This window comes from Miniopterus natalensis, chromosome 14 (genome assembly GCF_054644295.1).
Source record: "Miniopterus natalensis isolate mMinNat1 chromosome 14, mMinNat1.hap1, whole genome shotgun sequence".
In the NCBI taxonomy this organism is placed as follows: Eukaryota; Metazoa; Chordata; class Mammalia; order Chiroptera; family Miniopteridae; genus Miniopterus; species Miniopterus natalensis.
In genome coordinates, this window is record NC_142094.1 from 12,306,051 (window position 1) to 12,329,232 (window position 23,182).

The window sequence follows — 23,182 nt, forward strand, 5'->3', positions numbered from 1 at the left end:
CTCTGAAAAAATGTTTGGCTTTTTAATGGAAGTAGTTCAGTAATAATGGCCATACTCATTCACATATGCCAAAAAAAAAGTCAGAAGGAAGGTAGGTGACATGGCTGTAAAATAACATATATTGGCCATACTCTAAAGCAGGGGTGGGAACCTTTTTTCTGCCAAGGGACATTTGGATATTTATAACATCATTCGAGGGCCATACAAAATTATCAACTTAAAAATTAACTATGAAAAAGCTCCTAGATGTACTGAATTTCAAGTCCTGCCTGTGGTTGCTTCAGCAGGGCCAGACCAAATGATTTCATGGGCCATATCTATAAGTTCTCCACCCCTGCTTTAAAGAGGCTCAGTAGTGCTGAGAATAGAAATGATGCAGAGGTAGTTAAGAACCTCACAAAAACATATTTTGTCGTCTTTGTTGAAAAGGCAGTACAGCAAAGAGCATAGCCGGATAGTTATGTCAGGAAATAGGGAAAGGGTATGTGGTTTTCACTTTAACTTTTCCAAGCATATTTTCTTATATCCATAGTGGTGTGCTGGTAAACATTTGGCAATAGGTTCTCTGAGAAAATAACCCTAGTGGCTCAGTGGCTGAATGTGGACCTATGATCCAGTAGATCGCAGTTCAAGTCCTGGTCAGGGCACATGTCTGGGGTTGATCTCCAGTAGGCGTGTGCAGGAGGCATCCTATCAATGACTCATCAAAATTCATGTTTCTCTCTCTCTCCCTTCCTCTCTCTAAAATCAATAAAAACATTTTAAAAAAATAAAGAAAATAACCTTGATTTGTAGAGTTTGCCAATTTCTATGGTGTAAATACTCCCACTAAAGCTGTTACCAACATGACGAAGCTGAATGTAGAGCTAGAAAACGATGTGCAGTAGCACACCATTATACAGTATTTTCTCCATGCTGATTCAATAATAAGTAACCTAAATAGCAAAATGTTATAATTAGGAAGTAATGAGTATTGAGTATTTATTACCTTTGTTTTTAATGTAATTTGATTGTAACTTTATATAATTTAATTTTTAAATAATGACTGTGTTTAACAACTGGCCCACAAAATTCTGAAAATTTAACAATCAGTGGTACTTCCAGGCCAGTATGAACTTACTCTAGCACACTACTATGTGTGTAAATATATTTACATGTACATATATAAAATTATGTCAACCTACAAAGATACTGGTGGTATTTAGTGTTGGAAATATTAATATAGACCACAATAGTTGTAACTAAGTGTTCATACTTTCTCTTCACAAGCATGTTGGGCTCTAATGTACAAATGATGCATACCTCAAATTTGTTACGTTAGTACACTTACTTACATAAGGCCTGCACAAGAGGGACTCTTCACATAAATGTTTAATGCTATTGTCATTCAACGTTTTTTAAGCCTCAAATTACACTGTGAATATCAGTACACTAAGTGAGTACCACCCATTATTTTTACAATAAAATTTTGGTATCACCTTTGGAATATGACACTAGACAACATAAATTCTGTATGAAGGTTTTTACATTACTTAAATGAAAAAATTTCCCCAGTACAAATTTTCTTACAAAAACTTTTCTTAAAAGCAAATATTTAAAACATTAATAAGGTTTTATTCTAATATTATCTTAGGTACAATAAGACATAACTTTTGAGTAATTTGTAATGTTCTTTGGGTTTCATTAATCTTATTTTTAAAAACTGAATAATGAATTTGAAAGGGTGGACAAAGGTTTCTGAATATTCAGGATGTTGAAAGAGCTTTCACCCTTGTGTGAATTCTCTGATGTTTAGTAAGTACTGACCTCTGACTAAAGGTTTTCCCACATCCATTACACTCATAGGGCTTCTCCCCTGTGTGAGTTCTATGATGCTTAGTAAGAGCTGATTTCTCACAGAAGGTTTTTCCGCACTCATTACATTTATATGGTTTCTCCCCCGTGTGAGTCCTTTGATGTACAATGAGGTTTGACTTCACACAGAAGGATTTCCCACATTCATTACATATGAAGGGTTTCTCTCCTGTGTGTGTTCTCTGATGTACAGTTAGTGCTGACCTGTGGCAGAAGGATTTTCCACATGCATTACATTCATAAGGCTTCTCTCCTGTGTGTGTTCTGTGATGTTCAGTGAGGTTTGACTTCACACAGAATGTTTTTCCACACTGCTTACATTCATAAGGTTTTTCTCCTGTATGTGTTCGTTGATGGTTGGTAAGGTGTGGTTTCTGGCAGAAGGATTTCCCACATTCAGCACATTCATAGGGTTTCTCTCCTGTGTGTGTTCTCTGATGTTGAGTGAGATTTGACTTCTCCCAGAATGTTTTCCCACATTCGGCACATTCAAAGTTTTTTTCTCCTGAGTGAGCTCTTCGAGGTTGGGTGAGGTGTGACTTCTTGTTGAAATGATTTCCATTTTCCTTGTGCTCATAAGGTATTTCCCCCATATGTACTACCTGATGTTTAAAGAGGGCTGATGTTCCCCCTGTTTTGTGACTTACTTTATATTCATGGGGAATCTTTCCGGTGTAAGTTCTCGGATAAATAATGAAAGCTGAATTGTCACAGAATATTTGCCCATATTCATCATATTCATAAGGGTTGTCCCCTGTATGAGCTCTCTGATGTCCCAATCTTAAATCCATACAGAAGGAATTCCCACAAATACTACATTCATATGGCTCCCTTTCCAAATGAGTTCTCTGAGATAAATTGAGCTTTAAACTTTGGATGAAGGTTCCTTGACATTCATTATATTTACTGAGTGTCTCTCCTATCTGAGCTCTCTTGTTTGAGAAAAAGGCTGCCTCCTCTTGGAAGCCTTGTCCATTTTCATGATACCCAAAAGGCTGGTCGAAAACTGGCTGAGTGAGATCCTGGCCATGAGTAAGGATATTCCCTTTTTGATTATAGTTATAAGATTTCCCTCCAGTAGGAGTTTTCTCATGCCTAATATCAAGCAGCAATTTCTCATATAAATTAAACTTATCAGGCTTTGTTCCAGAATAGTTCTTTCTACTAATAATTAAGCCTGAAATATTCTTCAAATTCATTTCACAAGAGGAACATATCTTATATGAAAAGTTTCTTGAAGGAACACAGTCTGTACCTAGACTGAAAGTTTTCCTTACTCTGTCATCACCATTTATAGTTACTGTTTTGTTGGTGGTGAGAGCAAATTGCCAAAAATATTCACCTTGATTTTCTTGGCTGCTCTCTGTCATGTCATCAACTTTCCAGTCTCCTAGAAATGAGAAAAATAACCACATCTTATGAATCTCAATACATTTATAATGGAATTGGACTTTTACACAAATGCCCTATTATATAGTCAATCCTTTGTTTTAGACCCACTTTCCTGGTATGAACTAAATCCAAGTATACATTTCCTTTACCTTTCTGGTTTGAGTGGGAAATACATGCTGCAGTGGAAGCAGGGAAAGGAACCTGGCAATGGCATTTAACACTTGATAAACATAAACTTCAAAACTAGACAAAAAAAGGGAAATAAAATTCAAAGCACAGGGAACTGAGGAGTGGTTGATTCAGAAACAGGGAAACTCAGAGAATGGGGTGAGCCCAAATGAGACATTAAACACTGAGTAAAGTGACAGTGACGACGAGTAGACAAGGGCTTTCAGAAGATGAACTGTGTTTGGTAGAGAGAGAACAGTTTAGTCCTATTCCCCTCATACACAGATTACTGGGGTGGGATTCCTAGTAGAGTACGTGCCTCCACTGTAAACATCATTCTGAAAACACCAACTTGCTCAGGTCCAAAAGAAGAGTCCTATAACCCAGAATCTAGATTTTCCTTTAATATAAGTCATACAAAAGTAATTATTTGTAAACATGCTTTAAGAGAGACAAGTTAGAGAAGGTGAAATAAACTGAAAACATGGTGAGAGCAAACAGTAGAGATTTTCTGAGAGCTGTTCATTTAGAAAGCAAGAAACTCAAAACTGGATGAGTTCAACAAGGGAAATTCTTGTTTTGTTTTTGTTTTTAAGGAAAAGAGAGTAAAAAATGTATTAGTGGAAGATCATGATTTACATCCTTACCTCCTCACAGCTTGATTACTGTGGTAAGATCCTCACTAATATGCATATTGCCATTTCTTACTCTCCCCATTTTATGTCAACATCAAAATAAATTTCTGAAAGCATCTATTTCCTCATGTATTAAGGAACACTGCTTTACCCCGGACTCCAACTCTCTATCTAGCTGTGATTTATAACACCAATGTTCAACAGGAAATACAACACACAAGAATAACAGGCCATCTCTGCAAAAGGATCAGGTTCACTTTGTTTTCTCACAGCTGTTAATTAATTTGTACTGACCATCAAGTCATATGATTCTTCACCTCAATGTGCTGGCTTCTCCCCATAATTTTGTTCTGAAGCAATGTTAATTTTTACGTCTGCTTTTATTTCTAGGTTTATCTTTTATATTGAGGTTTTCTGCTTTATACCTAGCCTCATCTGTGGATTTTACTTACTTGTAATACCCATAAAGATCACATTTCTCTATATGGTTCTGAGACGTTAAGTAGACATTATCTTAAAATTTTTGGCCCTACTTCACCTAATGCAACAATATTTAAAAAAACATGTTAAAAAATACCTATAACAGTCCTGAGCCCAATGATCCAAGGACCAACAGATGATAGTTATTATCCTGGCAAAAACAAATCAAAACAAAAACAAGCTAACTTTACACCAACTGGATTCACATTTAGTGTTCAAGCCACCATTCCACAATCCATTTAAAATATCTCTCTGTGGCTCTAGCTGGGTCTCTTATAAATTGCTCATTCCCAGCAATACACCTTTGACTTAACTAGCTGCATTCCAGTCTGGATCTCCTTGGAATTTGGACATCCTTCAGAAAATGCTACTTTTAAAAATAATAATTATTAAAAAACAATGTGCATATGAATTATTTCCAATCTGTACCTGATGAGCTGTAATACACAAGGACAAAACTTGGGAATGTGCATTTAGAAAAAGTACTCTAGAATGCTTTCAGAATGACTCAAAGAGAAGGCCCTCTTCTAAACCTGACTGCATAGATAAATAATTACTAAAATACCATAATTACTTTTCCTAAAAAGTAAGAAAGGGCCTTCTGTTTAGGAAATAGGAAAGAAACCCTTAGCAACAGACTTATGATCAGGTCTAAGTTTTGGGGGATACAGCCACTAGTGGGTTAGGGTAATCAAATTTTTTGTTATAACTATTAAGTTATAGCAAAAAAGTAAGCTCTAACTTAAAAGAAGTGAAATAAGCCCAGCCAGGCGTGGCTCAGTGGTTGAGCGTCGACCTGGGATCCAAGCGACCGGGGTTCAATTCCCGGTCAAGGCACATGCCTGGGTTGCAGGCTAAATCAATGACTCTCTCATCATTGATGTTTCTATCTCTGTCTCTCCCTCTCCTTTCCTCTCTCTGAAATCAATAAAGATATATTTAAAAAAAGTAAAATAAAATAAGTGAAATAAAAGCCATTTCTATGTACCATGCAATGTCTGAATACTTTATATGTACAATATTAATTAAAGTATCTGAAAAGGCAAAGTGAACAAGAATGAAAGTTATAGATAAAAAGAAAGCATTTAAGGGCTTCCAGTCAAGATGGCAGCATAAGTAAATGTGGAACTCGAATCCCCCCACAACAATATCAAAATCACAACTAAACTACAGAACAACCATCATTCAGAACTGCCTGAAATCTAGTTGAATAGAAGTCCTACAACTAAGGATATAAAGAGGCCACATCAAGACTGGTAGGAGAGCCCTGGCAGGTTTGGCTCAGTCGTTAGAGCGTTGGCCCTTGGACGGAAGGGTCCCAGGTTCGATTCCAGCCAAGGGCATATACCTCAGTTGCAGGCTCGACCTCTAGCCCCAGTCAGGTGTGTGCATGTGTGTGGGAGGCAACCAATCGATGTCTCTCTCTCACATTGATGTTTCTCTCTCCCTCTCTTCCAAGGAATGGAAAAAAATATCCTTGGGTGAGGATTAAAAAAAAAGGAAGAAGAAAAAAAAAAAAGACTGGAGGGGTGGAGATGCGGAACAGCGTGGTCCCACACCCACATGTGTCGGATAAACATCAGGAGTGGTCCTGATGTTTATCTTGGATGCAGTGGTCCTCCCTGAGGAGCAAGGGGGTCCCAGACCAGAATTCCAGTGCCAGGAAGAGGAGTCCCCATAAGTTCTGGTAGTAAAACCCAGCTTGGACTGTGGCTGAGTGAGACAGAGGGCTGCTGGAGTCCTAAGCATTCCCCTTCAAGGGGCTGTGCATGGACTTACTCAGACTCACTCATTCAGAGTTCCAGCGCTGGGCACCGGGGATATAAGGGGAAGAACTGAGTTGTCTGGCATCAGGTAAGAACTGAAGGGGCAGCTTTCTTCCAGACAGAAGTGCTTGGCAGAGGCTATTGTTCATTTCCTGGGACCTCCCCCACAGACTACAAGCAGGAACCATATCTGAGTCTCCATCAATTTGGCTAACACTGTTTGCCCCCCCATGTGATTCCTAGACCCCACCCCTCCCAACTTGTAGACCTGCCCAAGCTGTTTCCAGTGCCTTTTCCATACAAAAGGCCTCTCTTGGCTCATGCTTCAGGCTTTCCTAAAGTCTCTCAAAGAGAGACTTGGCCTTTCCTGGGTACCTCAAAGCCATGCATAAGTAATAAGCAATTGCAGATTGCTTCATAGCTCATGCTGGGCAGCCCCAGGCAAGGCACAAATGGTGGCTGACCTGGCCTGCACCACTCAGGAGGCCCTATGAGCCAGCACATCCAGTGGACAGCTTCAGACCACATCAAAGTACCACCTAACCTCTTCCACAAGGGACACACCCAAGGGGCGAACTCAGCAGGCACCAGAGCCTTGTCGAAGTTAAGTCCTGCTCCATGGGGTCAGCCCCTGCACAGCTGATCCTCCATGATGGTCAGAGCTAGTCCTCGCAGCCAATCAGTTGCAAAAAATCTATCCCACTGAGGTATCAATAGCAATCAAGGCTCAACTATAACAGGATGGTGTACAGCACCCAGGTGGGGTGAGACACACCTGTAATGTCCAGCTGCAGTGATTAGGGAGGCTGTGCCACTCGACCCTACAGGATACCTACTACATAAGGCCACTCTAAAAGCCTGGGAGATGTAGCAGCTTTACCTAATACATGGAGGCAGCCAAAATGATGAGACAAAGAAATATGTCCCAAATGAAAGAACAGACCAAAACTCCGGAAAAAGAATGAAATAAAATGGAGACAAGCAATCTACTAGATGCAGAGTTCAAAACACTGGTTATAAGGATGTGCAATGAACTTAGGGTAAGATAGATGAACTTAGTGAAAACGTCAACAAAAAAATGAAGAATACACAAACTGAAATGAAGATTATGTTATAGGGAATCAACAGTGGAGTACATGAGGCAGAGGATCAAATCAGAGATTTGGAAGATAGGGAAGCAGGAAAAACCCAATCAGAACAGAAAAAAGAAAAAAAATGAAGATAGTATAAGGAGCCTCTGGGACAACTTCAACATACCAACATTCACATCATGGGGATGCCAGGAGAAGTGAGGGAGCAAGAAATTGACAACCTATGTGAAAAAATGATAGAAAACCTCCCCAACCTGGTGAAGGAAATAGACACACAAGTCCAGGAAGCACACAGAGTCCCAAACAAGAGGAACCCAAAGAGGACCACACTAAAACACATCATAATTAAAACACTAAAGTTCAAAGACAAAGAGAGAATCTTAAAAGCAGCAAGAGAAAAGCAATTAGTTTTCTACAAGGGAGCTCCCATAAGACTGTCAGCTGATTTCTCAACAGAAACCTTGTAGGCCAGAACAGACTGGCAAGAAATATTCAGTGATAAAAAACAAGGACCTACAACCAAGATTACTCTCCCCAGCAAAGCTATCATTTAGAATCAAAGGAGAGATAAAGAGCTTCCCAGGCAAGGAAAAACTAAAGCAGTTCATCACCACCAAACCAGTATTACAAAAAACGTTAAAGGGTCTTCTTTTTTTTTTTTTTAAATATATCTTTATTGATTTCAGAGAAAGGAAAGGAGAGGGAGTGAGAGATAGAAACATCAATGATGAGAGAGTCATTGATCAAGCCCACAACCGGGGCATGTACCCTGACCAGGAATCGATTGCCTGGATCCTAGGTCGACGCTCAACCACTGAGCCATGTCCGGCTGGGCTAAAGGGTCTTCTTTAAGAAGAAGAAAAAAGTATGGATAATAAAATGGCAAGAAATACATATCTATCAACAATTACTTTAAATGCAAATTAATTAAATGCTCCAATCAAAAGACATATGGAAGCTGAATGGATAACAAAAACAGACCCTTATATATGCTGCCTACAAGAGACTCCAGATCAAAAGACATACACAGACTAAAAGTAAAGGGATGGAAAAAGATATTTCATGAAAACGGCAACAAACACACACACAAAAAGCTGGGGTAGTAATACTTACACTAGACAAAACAGATCTAAAAAAAAAATAAACAAGCAGAACAGAAACAGACTCACAGATATAGAGAAAATTTGATGGATGCCAGATGGAAGGGCCACTGGGGGGGACGGCTAAAAAACGTGAAGGATTAAGAAGTACAAATTGGTAGTTACAGAACAGTTACGGAGAGGTAAGTACTGCATAGGGAATATGGTCAATAATATTGTAATAATTATGTATGTTGTCAGATGGGTACTAGATTTATATGAGTGATCGCTCAGTAAGTTATATAACGTCTAATCACTGGGTTGTACACCAGAAATTGCATGTCAACTGTAACTGAAAAATAAAATAATTATTTAAAGTAGGGAAAAAAAAGGGAGAAAGCATTTATAAGTGAAATTTAAGACAAATAGTTTGGAATTTAGTCTAAATTCTGGAGAACAGAAAGAAATTAAGATAGGCAGAATATGCCTGGCTGGTATGCTCAGTGGTTGAGTGTCAACCCAAGAAGTGACCAAGTTGGATCCCCAGTCAGGGCACACGCCGGGGGTTTCGAGCTCAATCCCCAGTAGGGGGCGTGCAGGAGGCAGGCAATTGACGATGTTTCTCTCTCATTGATATTTCTATCTCTTTATCCCTCTCCCTTCCTCTCTCTCCCTAAAAATCAATAAAAAACATATTTAGAAAAAAAAAAGGTAGAATAGGATCACATTATAATAGTCAATGAAAGAAGACTTTAATTTCATTTATTAATAAAAAGCAGGCTAGTAAAAGATACAGTGGATGCTTTAAGTTAAAAAACAAAAGCCGTTTAGGAGTTAGCTCAAGCCAGGAATGAAAATCACAGGCACAGTTCTGGTTTTTAGATGTATCAGGGACAAGTGAGAAAATTAAGAGATACAGTAGATGGTTTTGAAAACAACAGGAGTCTGAATAGACTAGTAATAGGAGATAACAGGCTTAGTACAGTTACCCGTGGTTGCTACTTAAGGTAGTAAAAGGATGGTAGAATGTCCCTTATTTGATTCCTGAAAAACCTGCCTCTCTGGTTTTCATATTACTCACACTGTTCTTTTTCAATCTCCTCTAATGATTAGACTTAATAGATCCGCATGCCTTGTAAAAGTGTATTGTCCCAACACTACTTCTTTCACAAACAACTGTTCTCTAGAAAAGGAGTCACATGCTATTGTCCAATCCAACAGCAAATCCTCTTAGTCTCATCTTCAATACATCTGTCCAAATCTATCACTTCTAGGCACTTCCAGCATAACCTTAGTTAGCCACTATCTTCTCTCCTCTGGAGTACATAATAGCCTCCTAACTGGTACTTTCTTTCTCATGCCTAAGTACTACTCACCCACCACAGTTTATTCACTGCCTAGATGTCAGAGAGACCCTTTTAAACTGCAAATCAGATTTGATGACATACTTTGATTTACGTTTACTAAAAACCAAAAAACAAAGGATTTTTCACACCACTCAAAATAAAATTAATGTATCTACCAAGGTCCATGCTACTTCTTATGACATCATCTCCTATCAACCTCCCCCATGCCCGCTGGTCCCAGCCACATTGGCCTCCTTGCCATTCTTTATCTGAAGAATACATCTGTCTGAGAGGTTCATGAAGCACCCAATGTTTCCTGCCTGGTATACTCAGAATCCACGTAACTCACACTTTCCCTCTAGCAAAGTCTCATCTCTACTGATCTCATCAAAAAGGCTTTCCTTGACTTTCTTACCAAATAGTACGTGCCATCATTCTCCACCCCATTCTACTCGGTCTCTTTACAGTACTTACAAAACCCAACATTGTATGTACACATGCACATACAGCTATACATACACACACACAACACACACACATACACACACACACACACACACACAGAGCGTATGCTTTGTGTCCCTCACTGTAATATATACTATATGATAGCAGGGACATTACTCTTTTAACTACCTAAAAACATAACTGGACCGTAGTGAGTGCTCATCATACATTTGTTAAGTGAATATACAGAAGTAGGGAATGAAAACACACCAGCTAACAGAAGGTGTCCAAAGACAGCAGAGGGAAGGTGAACAATTCTAAAAGATACTAACCAAGAAACATTATCCTAAAATGAAGCCAACTGAGTCTGGATTATGAGCATGGGTAAATCACTCTTAAAATGCCAAAGAACAAAGGAAAGCACTTATGAGTGAAAGTGACAGATGGATGAATGTGATTAAGGTAATGGTGGGATGGGGCCAATTGTCCTTAGTCACTTCCAAGGGTCTAGGGCTACAAAAGGAAATATCTGAAAACTATCTGAAAGGTGATAAGCCCTAAACCAATGGCTTAAGAGCTCATTTCCTACGGCTTCCATCTGCTTGTGAATTCATGAACTCACCTGGGTGGCACTGGCTTGGGAATCCTTGCTTTAATATCCAGGGCTCTTCTCCTTGCTCTATCTTGATGATCACTTCTGGCTTAGTAATGCAATACCCTGTAAGAGAAAATAATGCAGCACTATGGCTGGACAGCCTGGTTTTAGGGACTCTGAAAAAAATGATGGAGAAGAAAGGTACAGCTTAAGGAGCTGGTCAAAGGAAGTGCCCAAATGAACCAATCCCTGAGAAGGTAAGAACACAGCATTCCTTATGATGGCCAAAATCTCAAACTTCAAATCAGAAAATTCTACAGGAAGTTCATACTTTTCAACTAAGAGATGCATAGTAATGGTAGTAACATGGAAAAAAATGCTTACCTACTGAGACAAGGTGGCTGTAATTTTCCAGCATCATGTCCCTGTACAGTATCTTCTGAGAAGGATCCAGCAGATACCACTCTTCCTGGGTGAAGTCCACACATACATCTTTGAATGATACTTGTTCCTGTAATGGTATATTCCTTTTCTACATGAAGCCGTCAGAACTATATGATGAGGAAAAGACCTGAAAACTCATCCCTTTAGAGTTTACTAAAAATTGTCATATAGGATGCCTTCTTTTGTGCTATATTATGTAGGATAAAATAATACAGTGGTACCTCGGTTTTCTAATGTCTCCATTAACGAACATTTCGGTTTATGAACGCCGAAAACCCAGAAGGAAATGCTTTGGTTTTTCGAACACGCCTCGGAAGTCGAACATGCCACACTGCTTCCGCTGAGGGCAAGATCCTGAGACCTAGCTGTCGGCTGTTGTTCCCTCAGTTTTCAAACGTTTCAGAACTCGAACGGTCTCCCGGAACAGATTACACTTGAAAACCGAGGTACAACTGTATATGTACAAATTGAGTTTCCACTAAGGGCGTAGAACTGTCCTAACTGCTACCAATACTGCTGATGAAAATAAACACAGTTTCTGTTCTCAAAGTGCTTATGACTTGATAAGGAGACATATACATTATCATTTACTAAATTAGGCATTGTAGGAGCCAGCAGTGTGCACAAAGTAGACTGGGGTTACCAAGGAAATGGGGTTACCATGGAAAAGTTCATTCTCTTATATTATTAAGTTACCTTTCACTGAGAAAGTAAAACTTTCGGTTGTTGAAATGAGGAGTGGGACTGAAATGAATAATGTGCAGGCCCTGACCAAGCTCAACCCACGACTGATTCGAGTGGCCAGCCCTGCATTCGACCCACCCAGCAGAGAAAAGGATGAGTCCTCTCTGCTAAAAGAGGTCATTTTCTGGAGCCTGTACTATTTTTTTGTTGTTAAATATAATGTTTGGCATCAATAAAAAATTTCATGTTTTGTGAAAAGGGTAAGAACCAAGAAAAAAATAGACAATAAAAGCAGACTCGCAGGGGACCTAGATATTGAAATTGATAAGCAAGAACTTCAAAATAAATTATGAACAGTATGTTCAATAAAACAGATAAAAATATAAACAAAATAAATGAAAGATGGGAGTTCAGTAGATACATGGTATGTGCATTGTGCAGAAAAGAGCAGGCTGAGACCACCAGCCCTTGAAAGGTCTGCCACAAGGGTGTCCTTTGGCTGGTTATCTGGAAATGTGGATTTCAGGAGGGTTCTCACCATTCCCTGATAAGAATGGTTCACTGAGCATAAACTCTCTGTGTAGACAATATGCTTTACGCTGTACATGTGCATTCCTTCTGGAGCCTGGGATTTTATGTGCTAAGCAGAGAGTACCAATGTGGCCAGCCCCTGATAAAAACACTGAGCACTGAGTGTCTACTGAGCTTCCCTGGAAGACATTTCATGTTTGCTGTCATAGCTCATTGCTAGAGGACTAAGTATGTCCTGGGAGAAGACTCTTAGAATCCTGTGCCTGGTTTCCTCTGGTCTGGGCCCCATGTGCCTTTTCCCTCTGCTGATTGTGCTTCGTGTTCTTTCACTTTAATAAGTCATGACTATAAGTACAGCTACATGGTGAGACAACCTGGGAATGCTCTTGGGGACCTCTGATACATGTGTATACACACACACATGTGCTATATACACTCACACATACACAAAAAGGGCATTCTAGAGCTGCAAAATACAATATCTGAAATTAAGAACTCATTAGGTGGGTTCAAAATCATACCACAGAAAGGAGACGATGTGAAACACGTATGAGTCTAACAGAAGAGTATCAAAATATGCACAAGGAAAATGGATAGAACTGAAAGGAGAAACAGACAAATCTATGATCACAGTGAGAGATTTCAACACTCCTCTCTCAGTATTGAGAGATCAGTCAGTAAGTATATAGATGACCTGAACAGCACTATCAATCAACATGAGCTAACCGACTTCATCCAAAACAATAAAATACATATTCTATCACTCCATTCTGGGTCACATGGAACATAGTCCAGGCCACAAAACACATCTTAATGAATTTAAAACAATAGCTAATCATACAAAATATGTCCTAAGACCACAATGGAATTAAACAGGAATTAATAAGCAAGTTGGCAGCTGGAAAATCCCCCAAATACTTGAAATTAAACAACACATTTATAATTATCTTATAGGTCAAATAAGAAGTCTCAAGATAAATTTTAATATTTTAAAAATAAAACTGAAATGAAAATACCATTCATCAAAATTTGTGGGATCCAGTGAAAGCAGTGCATAAAGGGAAATTTATAGCATCAAAAGTATATGTTAGAAATAAAAGTTTTAAAATCCGTAACCTGTGATGTCAGAGGAATGACGGCTTGAGAGTTCCCTTTGGTCTCTCCCCTTAAAGTTTCGACAATTTGAACAGCTATAATTCAACAAAGAATTCCTTTCTCAACACACAAACATGTCTGGAAGATCTATCTGTGCACTGAAACATCTAAAGGTGGGCAAGTGGGAGCAAACCAGGATGGCGAGAAGGGAGAAGAGTTCAGAGGAGCCATGGACGCAGCCTGCTGCTGCCCGGAGCTCACTGTGGGGCTGAGCCCAGACAGAGGAGAATCAGGCTGTGAATGACACTCCCTTCAGCCAAAAGGAGCAAAGAGATTTAGTTAGCATTCCTACAGGAGTGGGCAGTCCAAGCTGCAGCTGAGTCCAGTGTCCACGACAAGCACGAAGCAGAGGTGCAGCCATGGTTGTCTGGCAATCGGTATTCCAGACAGAATAACAAAGCCCAGGAGCCTGGCCACCTTTCCCTAACTACCCAGAGTTCGCCTCCCCTCACTCTTCGTGTTGAGTTGCACAGCACATTATCTGCAAACCTGAAAAAATGGTACTACAGAAACACCTTTTCCCTGAGTAAAGGGTGTACTCTGTGACTAACCCCAGGGCAGGTAAAAGCACGGGGGGATGCCTTAGAGGTCCGCTGGTCACCATTGCTGGAAGGGCAAAGCAACAAAGGAGGCAGCTAGGTTTCCTCAACTCACCTCGTCCCAAATATTCAGGCTGCACTGCCAGCAGTGTCAGGCAGTGGAGGACAGCATTAAGATTTCATGGATTTGGAGCCCCATAGCCCACCATATTCCCCCACGGGGTTTGTTCATTGAGACCGAGGCAACCTGAACACACAGGAGACACCCATCTTTCCAGGGAACATAGGCCATTTTTCCACCACCCTGCAGATATCTGAAAAGCCAGAGAAGTTCAAGAGAGCTAAAAAGCTTGTGATTCAGTGCAACCTACGGGAAAATAATAGAAAGAGTTCTTATCAATCTACTATAGAAAAATGTCACTCATACATAGATGCTTAGACAGAATCCATAAATACCATAATAACCAAGGTAATAAGGCAATTCAGAAAGAAAATTAAAAATCTTGAGAAAATAAATTTAGGGACATTGAATATGTGATTTAAATGACAGAGAATTCAAGAGTGTAGTTCTGAAAAAAAGAGCCTATTCAAACAAATAGTTGATGAAAACTTCCCAAACCTATGGAAAGAGCTAGATCCAGAAATCCAAGAAGCAAACAGAACACCGAAATACCTCAACTGAAAAAGGCCTTATCCAAGGTACACTGTATTAAAACTGTCAAAAATTAATGACAAATAAGGAATTCTCAGGTAGCAGGGATAAGAAGAAAGAGATTTATAGAGGAAAGCCTGTTTAGGCTATCATCGGACTTCTCAGGAACTCTACGAGCCAGAAGGGAGTGGATCAAAATATTCAAACTACTGAAAGACAGAAATTACCAGCCAGGAATAATATATCCAGCAAAGTGACCCTTTAAAGAAGAAGGAAAAATAAATACTTTTCCAGACATACGGAAGCTGAGAGAACTTATTACCAGAAGAGGTTCATTGTAGGAAACACTCAAGGCAGTTATTCTACCTGAAACAAAGAGCACAAGGTGACAACACTACGAGTAAGAGTACCAACAAACTAACAGCATAAACAGGGATAATATGCGACAACAAACATAAAAGGAGAGGGGTAAAGGTCTGAATGTTGGGAGGAGGGTGGGGATCAGATGCATTCAATAGAGAGGGCTACTATATGTATGAAACTTTCTTTTGCATCAACCTAATGGTAAACACACACACACACAAAAACTAAGACACATAGCTTAAAAAAATGAGAAGCAGCCAGGCTGGCGTGGCTCAGCGACTGAACATCAACCTATGATGCAGGAGATCGCAGTTTGATTCCCGGTCAGGGCATATGCCTGGGTTGCAGGATCGATCCCCAGCAGGGGGCGTGCAGGGGGCAACCAATCAATGATTCTCATCATTGATGTTTCTATCTCGCTCTCCCTCTCCCTTCCTCTCTCTGAAATCAATAAAGATATAAAAATATATATGTTTATTGATTTCAGAGAGAGGAAAGGAGAGGGAGAAACAGAGAGAGAGAAACATCAATGATGAGAGAGTCATTGATTGAGCCCACAACCCGGGAATGTGCCCTGACCGGGAATCGAACCCCGATCGCCTAGATCCTAGATCGACGCTCAACCCCTGAGCCACGCCCGGCAGGGCTCAATAAACATATATTAAAAAAAAGAGAGAGAGAAACAGAAGAAAGACGTATGGCCACCAAACAAAAATGAAAGAAACACAAAAGTAAAGAATCAATGGAGGCACAGAGCTACCAGAAACAAAAGATAAAATGGCCATAAGGAATCCTCATACATCAATAATTACCCCAAATGTAAATGAGCTGAATTCACCAATAAAGAGACACAGAGTAGCAGACTGGATCAAAAAACAAAACCCAACCATATGCTGCCTTCAGGAGACACATCTAAACTACAAGGACAAAGTTAGACTCAAAGTGAAAGGGTGGAAAATGATTCTCAAAGCAAATATCCACAGAAAAGCACATGTATCCATAGTTATATCTGGCAAAATAGATTTCAAGATAACAAGGGTACCAAGAGACAAAGGTGGATATTTTATAATGATAAAGGGGATACTACCTAATGTATATACATCCATTTAGGGACCACTGAAACATATAAAGCAACTACTAACAGAACTAAAGGGAGAAACTGACAAAAACACAATCATAGTTGGAGACCTCAATACTCCATTGACAGCTGTAGATCATCCAAACAGAAAACCAATAAAGAAATATTGGCCTTAAGTGACACATTAGACCAAATGGACAAAGTTGACATTTGCAGAGACTTTCATCCCAGAACATCAGATTATACAGTATTCTCCAGTGCACATGGCATATTCTCAAGGATAGGCCATATGCTGGGTCACAAAACTAGCCTCAACAAATTCAAGAAGACTGAAATTATACCAAGTATATTCTCTGATCACAATCTTTTGTAATTAGAAATCAACTGCAAAAAGGAAGTAAAGAAACCCACAAATATGTGGAGATTAAAGAACATACTGCAAAAAAATGACTGGGTCAAAGAAGTAATAAAAGGTGAGATCAAAAGATAGAGAGAGCCTGGCTGGGCGTGGCTCAGCGGTTGAGCAGCGACCTGGGATCGGGGTGATTGGGGTTCGATTCTCAGTCGGGGCACATGTTGCGGGCTCAATCCCCAGTCAGGGGCATGCAGGAGGCAGCCGATCAATGACATCATCGATGTTTCTCTCTCTCTCTTTCCCTCTCTCTGAAAACAATAAAGATGTATTTAAAAAAAAGATACAAATGAGAATGACAATACAAAACTTCTGGGATGCAGTGAAAGCAGTAATAAGAGGGAAGTTTATATCATTCATTACAGGGCTATCTCAAGAAACAAGAGAAATCCCAACTAAACAACCCAGTATTACTTCTTAAAGAACTAGAAAAAGAAGAAAGCAACCCTTTCCTTTCAGCAGAAGGAAATAATAAAAATTAGAGAACTGAATGAAATAAAGAACAAAAAGACTATACAAAAAATTAATAAAACAATTAATTTTGGTTCTTTGAAAAGATTAATAAAACCCCTGGCTACACTCACTAAGTAAAAAAGAGGAAAACCTCATACAAACAATATCAGAAATGACAGCGAAGTCACCACAGACATCACAGAAATACAAAGGATCATACTAGAATACAATGAAAAACTATATGCCACCAAATTCAATAACCTAGAAGAAATGGCTAACTTCCTAAAAGTATATAACATTCCTAGACTGAATCATGAAGAATTGAAAAATCTAAATAGACCAGAGAACAGTGAGGAAATTGAAACCACCACCAAAAATCTCACAAAAAATAAAAGTTCAGGACCAGATGGCTTCACTAGTGAATTCCACCAAACATTCCAACAAGATTAGATACCTGTCCTTCTCAAGCTTTTCCAAAAAACTGAACGAGAGGCAATACTTCCTAACACATTTTATGAGGCTAACATAACCCTGATACCAAAACCTGGCAAGGATAACTAACACACAAAAAAAGACAACTACACATATTTAAAAAAAGACAACTACAGATCAGTATCTCTGATGAATACAGACGCAAAAATCTTAAACAAAATATTAGCAAGCCGAATACGATAATATGTTAAAAAAATAATACATCACAATCAAATGGGGTTCATTCCAGGGGCACAGGATGGTTCAACATACGCAAGTTGATTGATGTAATGCAACATATTAACAAAGGATAAAAATCATATGATCTTATCAGTAGATGCAGAAAAAGCATTTGATAAGATACAATATCCATTTATGATTAAAAACTCAAAATAGGTATAGAAGGAAAGTACCTCAACATAATAAAGCCCGTATATGACAAACCCTCAGCTAATATCACACTCGATGGCGAAAAACTGAAAAACAAGACAAGGATGTCCACTCCCACCACTCTTATTCAGCATAGTTCTGGAAGTGCTGGCCAGAGCCATCAGGCAAAAGAAAGAAATAAAAGGCATCCAAATTGGGAATGAAGTAAAAGTATCGCTTTTTGCAGACATGATTCTCTATGTAGAAAACCCTAAAGACTACACCAAAAACTATTAGCAACAATAAACAAATATGGGCGCATCTAAATTTGAGAAGCATTTAAGGATAATGAATTTCTTTTTAAATAAAGAGAGAAGGCATACAAGAATATATACATGTTTTCTTTTAACTGAAAAAAGAAATATTGGGAGGACAAATAAGAAACTATTAATAATGGGTATCAATAGTAGGGTGACCAGTCCTGCTGGTTTGGCTCAGTGGTTGGAGCATCAGCCTGAGGACTGAAGGGTCCTGGGTGTGATTCCTGCCAAGGGCTGAATCTCTGGCCCGGTGTCAGGGTGTGTGTGGGAGGCAACCAATCGATGTGTCACTCTCACATTGATATTTCTTTCTCTCTTTCTTTCTCTCTCTCTCTCTCCCATTCTCTCTGAAAAGCAATGGAAAATATATCCTCGGGTAAGGATTAAAAAAAATTTAAAAATAGTAGGGTGAACCTACACTCCAGTTTGTCTGAGATTGTTCCAATATCTGCCAGTTATACCAGCATAATTGTTTGTAGAACCTCTTTCACTCTCAGTGAAAGTGTCCCAGTTTAAATGATAAATGTCATGGTACCTAGAGGAAGCATCAGGTACAGAGAGGATGGAAGTGTGAGTTTTTAAATTACTTTCTGTATCACTTTTTAAATCATGTTAATATATTACCAATTCAAAGATATTTTATTTTTAAAAAGATAATACCAGTCATAAAGAATAGACAGACTGAGGTGAGCAATGGTCCAAGAATAGATAAACAGCCCGGCTGGCATGGCTTAGCGGTTGAGCATCGACCTAGGATCCAGGAGACTGTGGTTCAATTCCTGGTCAGGGTATATGGCCAGGTTGCAGGCTCGATCCACAGTGGGGGATGTGCAGGAGGCAGCCGCTCAATGACTCTCATCACTGATGTGTGTCTCTCTCTCTCTCTCTCTCTCTCTCTCTCTCTCTCTCTCTCTCTCTCCCCCTAATATATATTTTTAAAAAATAATAGGTAAGCAATGGATAAGCAATAACCTATGGATAAGTAATACCTGGAGGAAAAAGAAAACACACTTCATGGGGGATAGAAAGAAATTCTATCAGAGTTAGGAAAAGATAGCAGGCAAAACAAAACCTGGATTTTACTACAATTTGGTGGCCTTTTCCAGAACTGATTCAAGTTAGCAGTGGTAAAGGAGCAAGACTGCATACATCAAGTTGAAATGTAAATGACAAATGCAGAAACAAAAGTCAGAGCTGTTTACTACTCAAGCCAGAAATACAAACAAGCTGACACAAACATTTACGGGGAGTTATTCTGGTGACATAAAGTCCCTCCATTCGGCTATATCTTCAAGGTTTTCATTCCTGGATCGAGCAGGACCATGAGAGAGCTGTTGCCTCAAACCTCACTGTTAGGTCTCCTGAAAAGTATATGCATTGAGTTCTGCCTTAGCACTGTGCTATTTCCACCAAAAAATGATTACCGGCAATAAAATGCATTTACTTCAGTGCTGTTAATGTAAAATTTTGCCTATTTCTACTTTTTCATTTTAAAAATATGAATCCTTATAAAGTTTACAGAACACATTTTAAAACAACTGGGAATAAATAAACAAAAAACTCACCTGGGATTCGTTCATTTTCTCTTCTTAGTGGAGGAGGCAGTGCAGAGTGAGAGGGAAGAAGGCAGTCAGGAGACCTTGACCTGTGTCGCGGTTCCTGGATTCACCTGCCTACACAGCTCCACACACAAGGTAATTACATGTCCACGAGCAGCTCCAAAGTGTGTTGAGTTTAGACATGATAATCTTCACTGAGTGAATGTAACATTTTTTGTACTGGTTTATTATCAATTTAAGTTCTGTGACACAAAAATTAAAAACATAAGAAGATGAGTTTAATATAGAACAGTAAAGGAAACTACGAGTTTGTTAAAACTGATGTAGAGAAAAAAGAACACCCTCAAACTACATTGCTTATCTATATACCTGCTAACACCATTAATCCCTTGAAGTCAAATAACCCAAGAAACCTCTGAAAAAAGGGGATGGGGATGTTTAAGACCAGGTAAATTTCGTAATGTTCGTTCTAACCTGCTTACAATTTTCGAAAGGACCCTTTAATAAGAAACTAACTTTGACCTAACAGTGACGAAATGGGCTCCTGCTCAGGAATCTGCAGACCTAACTTAATCTTGGTTCTGCCACTAACAAATTGCATGATCTGAGCCAGTCACCTTCTCAGACTCATTTAAAAAAAAAAACAAAAACCTTTCAAACAAGGTCCAACCAGATAATGCACAGGGGACCTGCCTGCGTGCGCTACCATCCTGCGCGTGGCCGGGGGAGTGGGAGCCTCAGCATCTCCCTGGATGCCATCAACAGCCCACGAGCGGGACGCCCAGGGCAGCTCCCCGCTGGAGGGAATGCACGGAGCGAGCCAAGGGGAGCAGGGGGTGTCGGGGGTCAGGCCAGAACTTCCTTAGCTGTCGCTGGGGAGCCCTTCATCCCCCTGTAAGGTCGCACACTCCCCGCGCAGCCCGCGCGCCGCCCCTGCCGGCTCCAGCTCACCTCGCGTCTCGCCCAGGGCTTCAGGGCACCGTCGTGATTGTACACAACACACAACAAACGAGAACGTAACGAACAGCAGCCTGGGGCGGGGAAGGCTGCCGCCGGGGAAGGGCCGCGATCGCGCCTGGCCCGGCCCTTTCCCTCTCCACTTCCCCGAGAGTTGGCCGAGAAATGGAGGCCTCACGACTCGTGCGAGCGCCAGCCGCGCGTGCCGCACGCGCAACGCACGGCCACAAAGCGGCCACGAAACGCAGGGCGCGGGACGGCGCCGAGCAGCGCGCCCTCCCGGTGCCCGCGTCTGGCGGAGGAAAGCCGAGTCTCCGCGGGCCGGAGGCGCGACCGATTCATTCACAGCCACCCCCGCCCGGCGCGCCCGCTCTCCCACAGCCGCCCGCGCACGCGCGCGCCGCCCCCGCCCTCCACGCGGGCCCGGCGCGAGCGTCACGCACGCTCACCGCCCCCCGGCGGCCACACGAGGGCGCCGCCCGTTCAGCGCAGGCTGCACGCCCGCGGACCCCGCCAGCCCGGGAGCCGGCGTCCCTCGCCGACCGGCCGCTCGGGACCGAGCAGCCCCCGCCCGGCGTCCCTTCAGCTCTGGGCGCCGCAGCCGCCCGGGGACCCGGCGGGCTGCGCGGGGCTCCTCCCCACCCCCGGGGCCGCCGCACCCCGAGCGGCGCGGGCCCCCTCGGCCCTGCGCCCGCGCTCCGCTCACCCGCAGCTCCCTCGCCGCGCGGCCCCGGGGCCCGGGGTGGCTTCCCCGGAGGGCTGAGGCCGGGCGGGACGAGCGGGAGGAGGAGGCGGGGATGCACATGCGCAGAGGGCGGGCCCGCGGGCGGGCGCGGGCGCGGGGTCCCGCGGCTCCGGCGGCTGCCCTGCCCTCGCGGCGCCGGCTCGCTCCCGGCCCGGCCGCCGCGGGCGTGGGAGGGCGTCTCGAAGGCGGCGCCGCGGTGGGAGCGCGGGGGACGGTGTCTGCGCGGAGCTGCCAAGTACGCTCCTGGAGGGGCCCTTCCCCGGGCGCCAGCCCGCCCCTCGCCCCGGGGGCCTCCGCGGGCGGACGGGCCGCGCCGGGTCCCCGCCCGCCGTCCCGGAGGCGCGCTCGGAGCAGCGCCCCTTCGCGCAGACCAGGGGGCACCGAGCCTGAATCCCAGGCTGAGCGCGAGCGGTTCTTTAGGTAAATTTTTTGACACTTGGAAAATAAATTTAAACTAATGGGATATTTGTCACCACGTGGCTCTCTAGAATGAGGAGTAAAGCACGCTAGAGTTTGGTATTAATTATAAAAATCGCTCACATGCGGTAAACTTCATATGAGGGGAAGGGCGCACGTCATTTCCCCGGCCCGGCCAAAATGCCCCTGGCGCCATATGTGCATTCTTTTCCGTGCACATCCCCCTGACATTTTAAATATGTATATATATTTTTTCCTCCTCACCCGAGAATATTTTTCCTAAGAGCGAGTGGAGGGGGAGAGAGGAACATCAGTGTGCGATGGGCACTGATCGGCTGCCTCCAGCCCTGACCCAGGCGGGGGTGAGCCTGCAACCCCCGCGTGCCCTTGGCTGGAGTCAAACCCTGGGCCCTTCAGTCAGCTGGCCAGGGCTCTAACCACCCAGCCAAACCAGCCAGGGCTGCTGTTCCTTTCTTTAGGTCAGCTCTCCCCCCCGCCCCCACTCTTTATTTTATCCAATACTATTATGTTGCTCCAATTGTTCCAGCTTCGGGCACTGAGGGCAATGGTAGATTAGCTTTTGAATCCTTTTAACAGACCCTTACAATTTTGTGAAAAAGGACTTTCTTTTTGACACCACAAGATGCTCCAGGTTCATCTTGCATTTGCTCTGCCCCTGCCCTAATATCAAAGCATTTTCCCAAGGAACCCTGGTTCCTTTTATTGGAGAAATCAAGGTTTGAGTTCTAGGTGTGCTTATTGACACTGGGTTTAACTGGAACTATCTTCTAGCCTGCATTTCTACCCTGGCCTTCAGGCAAAAGGCTCCCGCTGTAGATACTAATTATTAGAGGAATTATACTTGAGGCTGAGCTTTTGGTAAAAATTTGCAGGAGTCTGAAAACTCAGATTAGCAGGGGTCAAAGATTCAGGAAACAAAGAGATTTAGAGATTTTGTACTCTTTCTTGGATCCCTGTTGATGCGTGGATGTCACATAACTCTTGCCCTACCCATTTTCTCCCTTCCCTTGACATAAAAGTGCGTGAGCTCTGGGTTCTTTTGAGGAAGCCTTAAAACTGTTTCTAGACTCTCTCAGCAGATAGAGCTAAGAAGTACTTGTATGCTTACAAATCCATGTTAGCAGTCTATATTACAATACCTATATATACACATGCATCTATC

At 41.9% G+C, this 23,182-nt stretch overlaps 1 protein-coding gene across 3 annotated transcripts; it reads right to left on the reverse strand.

Moving 5' to 3' along the window:
- Nucleotides 1-717: 717 nt before the first annotated feature.
- On the reverse strand, nt 718-21,618 carry ZNF248 (zinc finger protein 248). Of its 3 annotated transcripts, none has more exons than XM_087824269.1 (5): nt 21,544-21,618; nt 19,887-20,122; nt 11,235-11,361; nt 10,878-10,973; nt 718-3,244 (listed from the first exon to the last, which is right to left on the reverse strand). In XM_087824269.1, exons 2-5 carry the CDS (start codon nt 19,899-19,901, stop codon nt 1,746-1,748), a joined length of 1,737 nt encoding a protein of 578 aa, XP_087680395.1. In that variant the 5' UTR covers nt 19,902-20,122; nt 21,544-21,618; the 3' UTR covers nt 718-1,745. The 3 variants fall into 3 exon arrangements, with proteins under 3 accessions (XP_087680395.1, XP_016062458.2, XP_087680396.1); XM_016206972.2 differs by lacking the exon at nt 21,544-21,618 and adding an exon at nt 20,832-21,184; XM_087824270.1 differs by lacking the exons at nt 10,878-10,973; nt 11,235-11,361; nt 21,544-21,618 and having other exon boundaries at nt 19,887-19,913.
- Nucleotides 21,619-23,182: the final 1,564 nt, after the last annotated feature.

What these genes read in the sequence shown, in the direction of transcription:
- ZNF248 (XM_087824269.1), bottom strand. An exon ending in CAGCCACCTTGTCTCAGTAG is followed by an intron (nt 10,974 to 11,234) that starts GTAAGCATTTTT and finishes TTTCTCTTACAG; the next exon opens with GGTATTGCATTACTAAGCCA. An exon ending in CCCAAGCCAGTGCCACCCAG is followed by an intron (nt 3,245 to 10,877) that starts GTGAGTTCATGA and finishes TCTCATTTCTAG; the next exon opens with GAGACTGGAAAGTTGATGAC.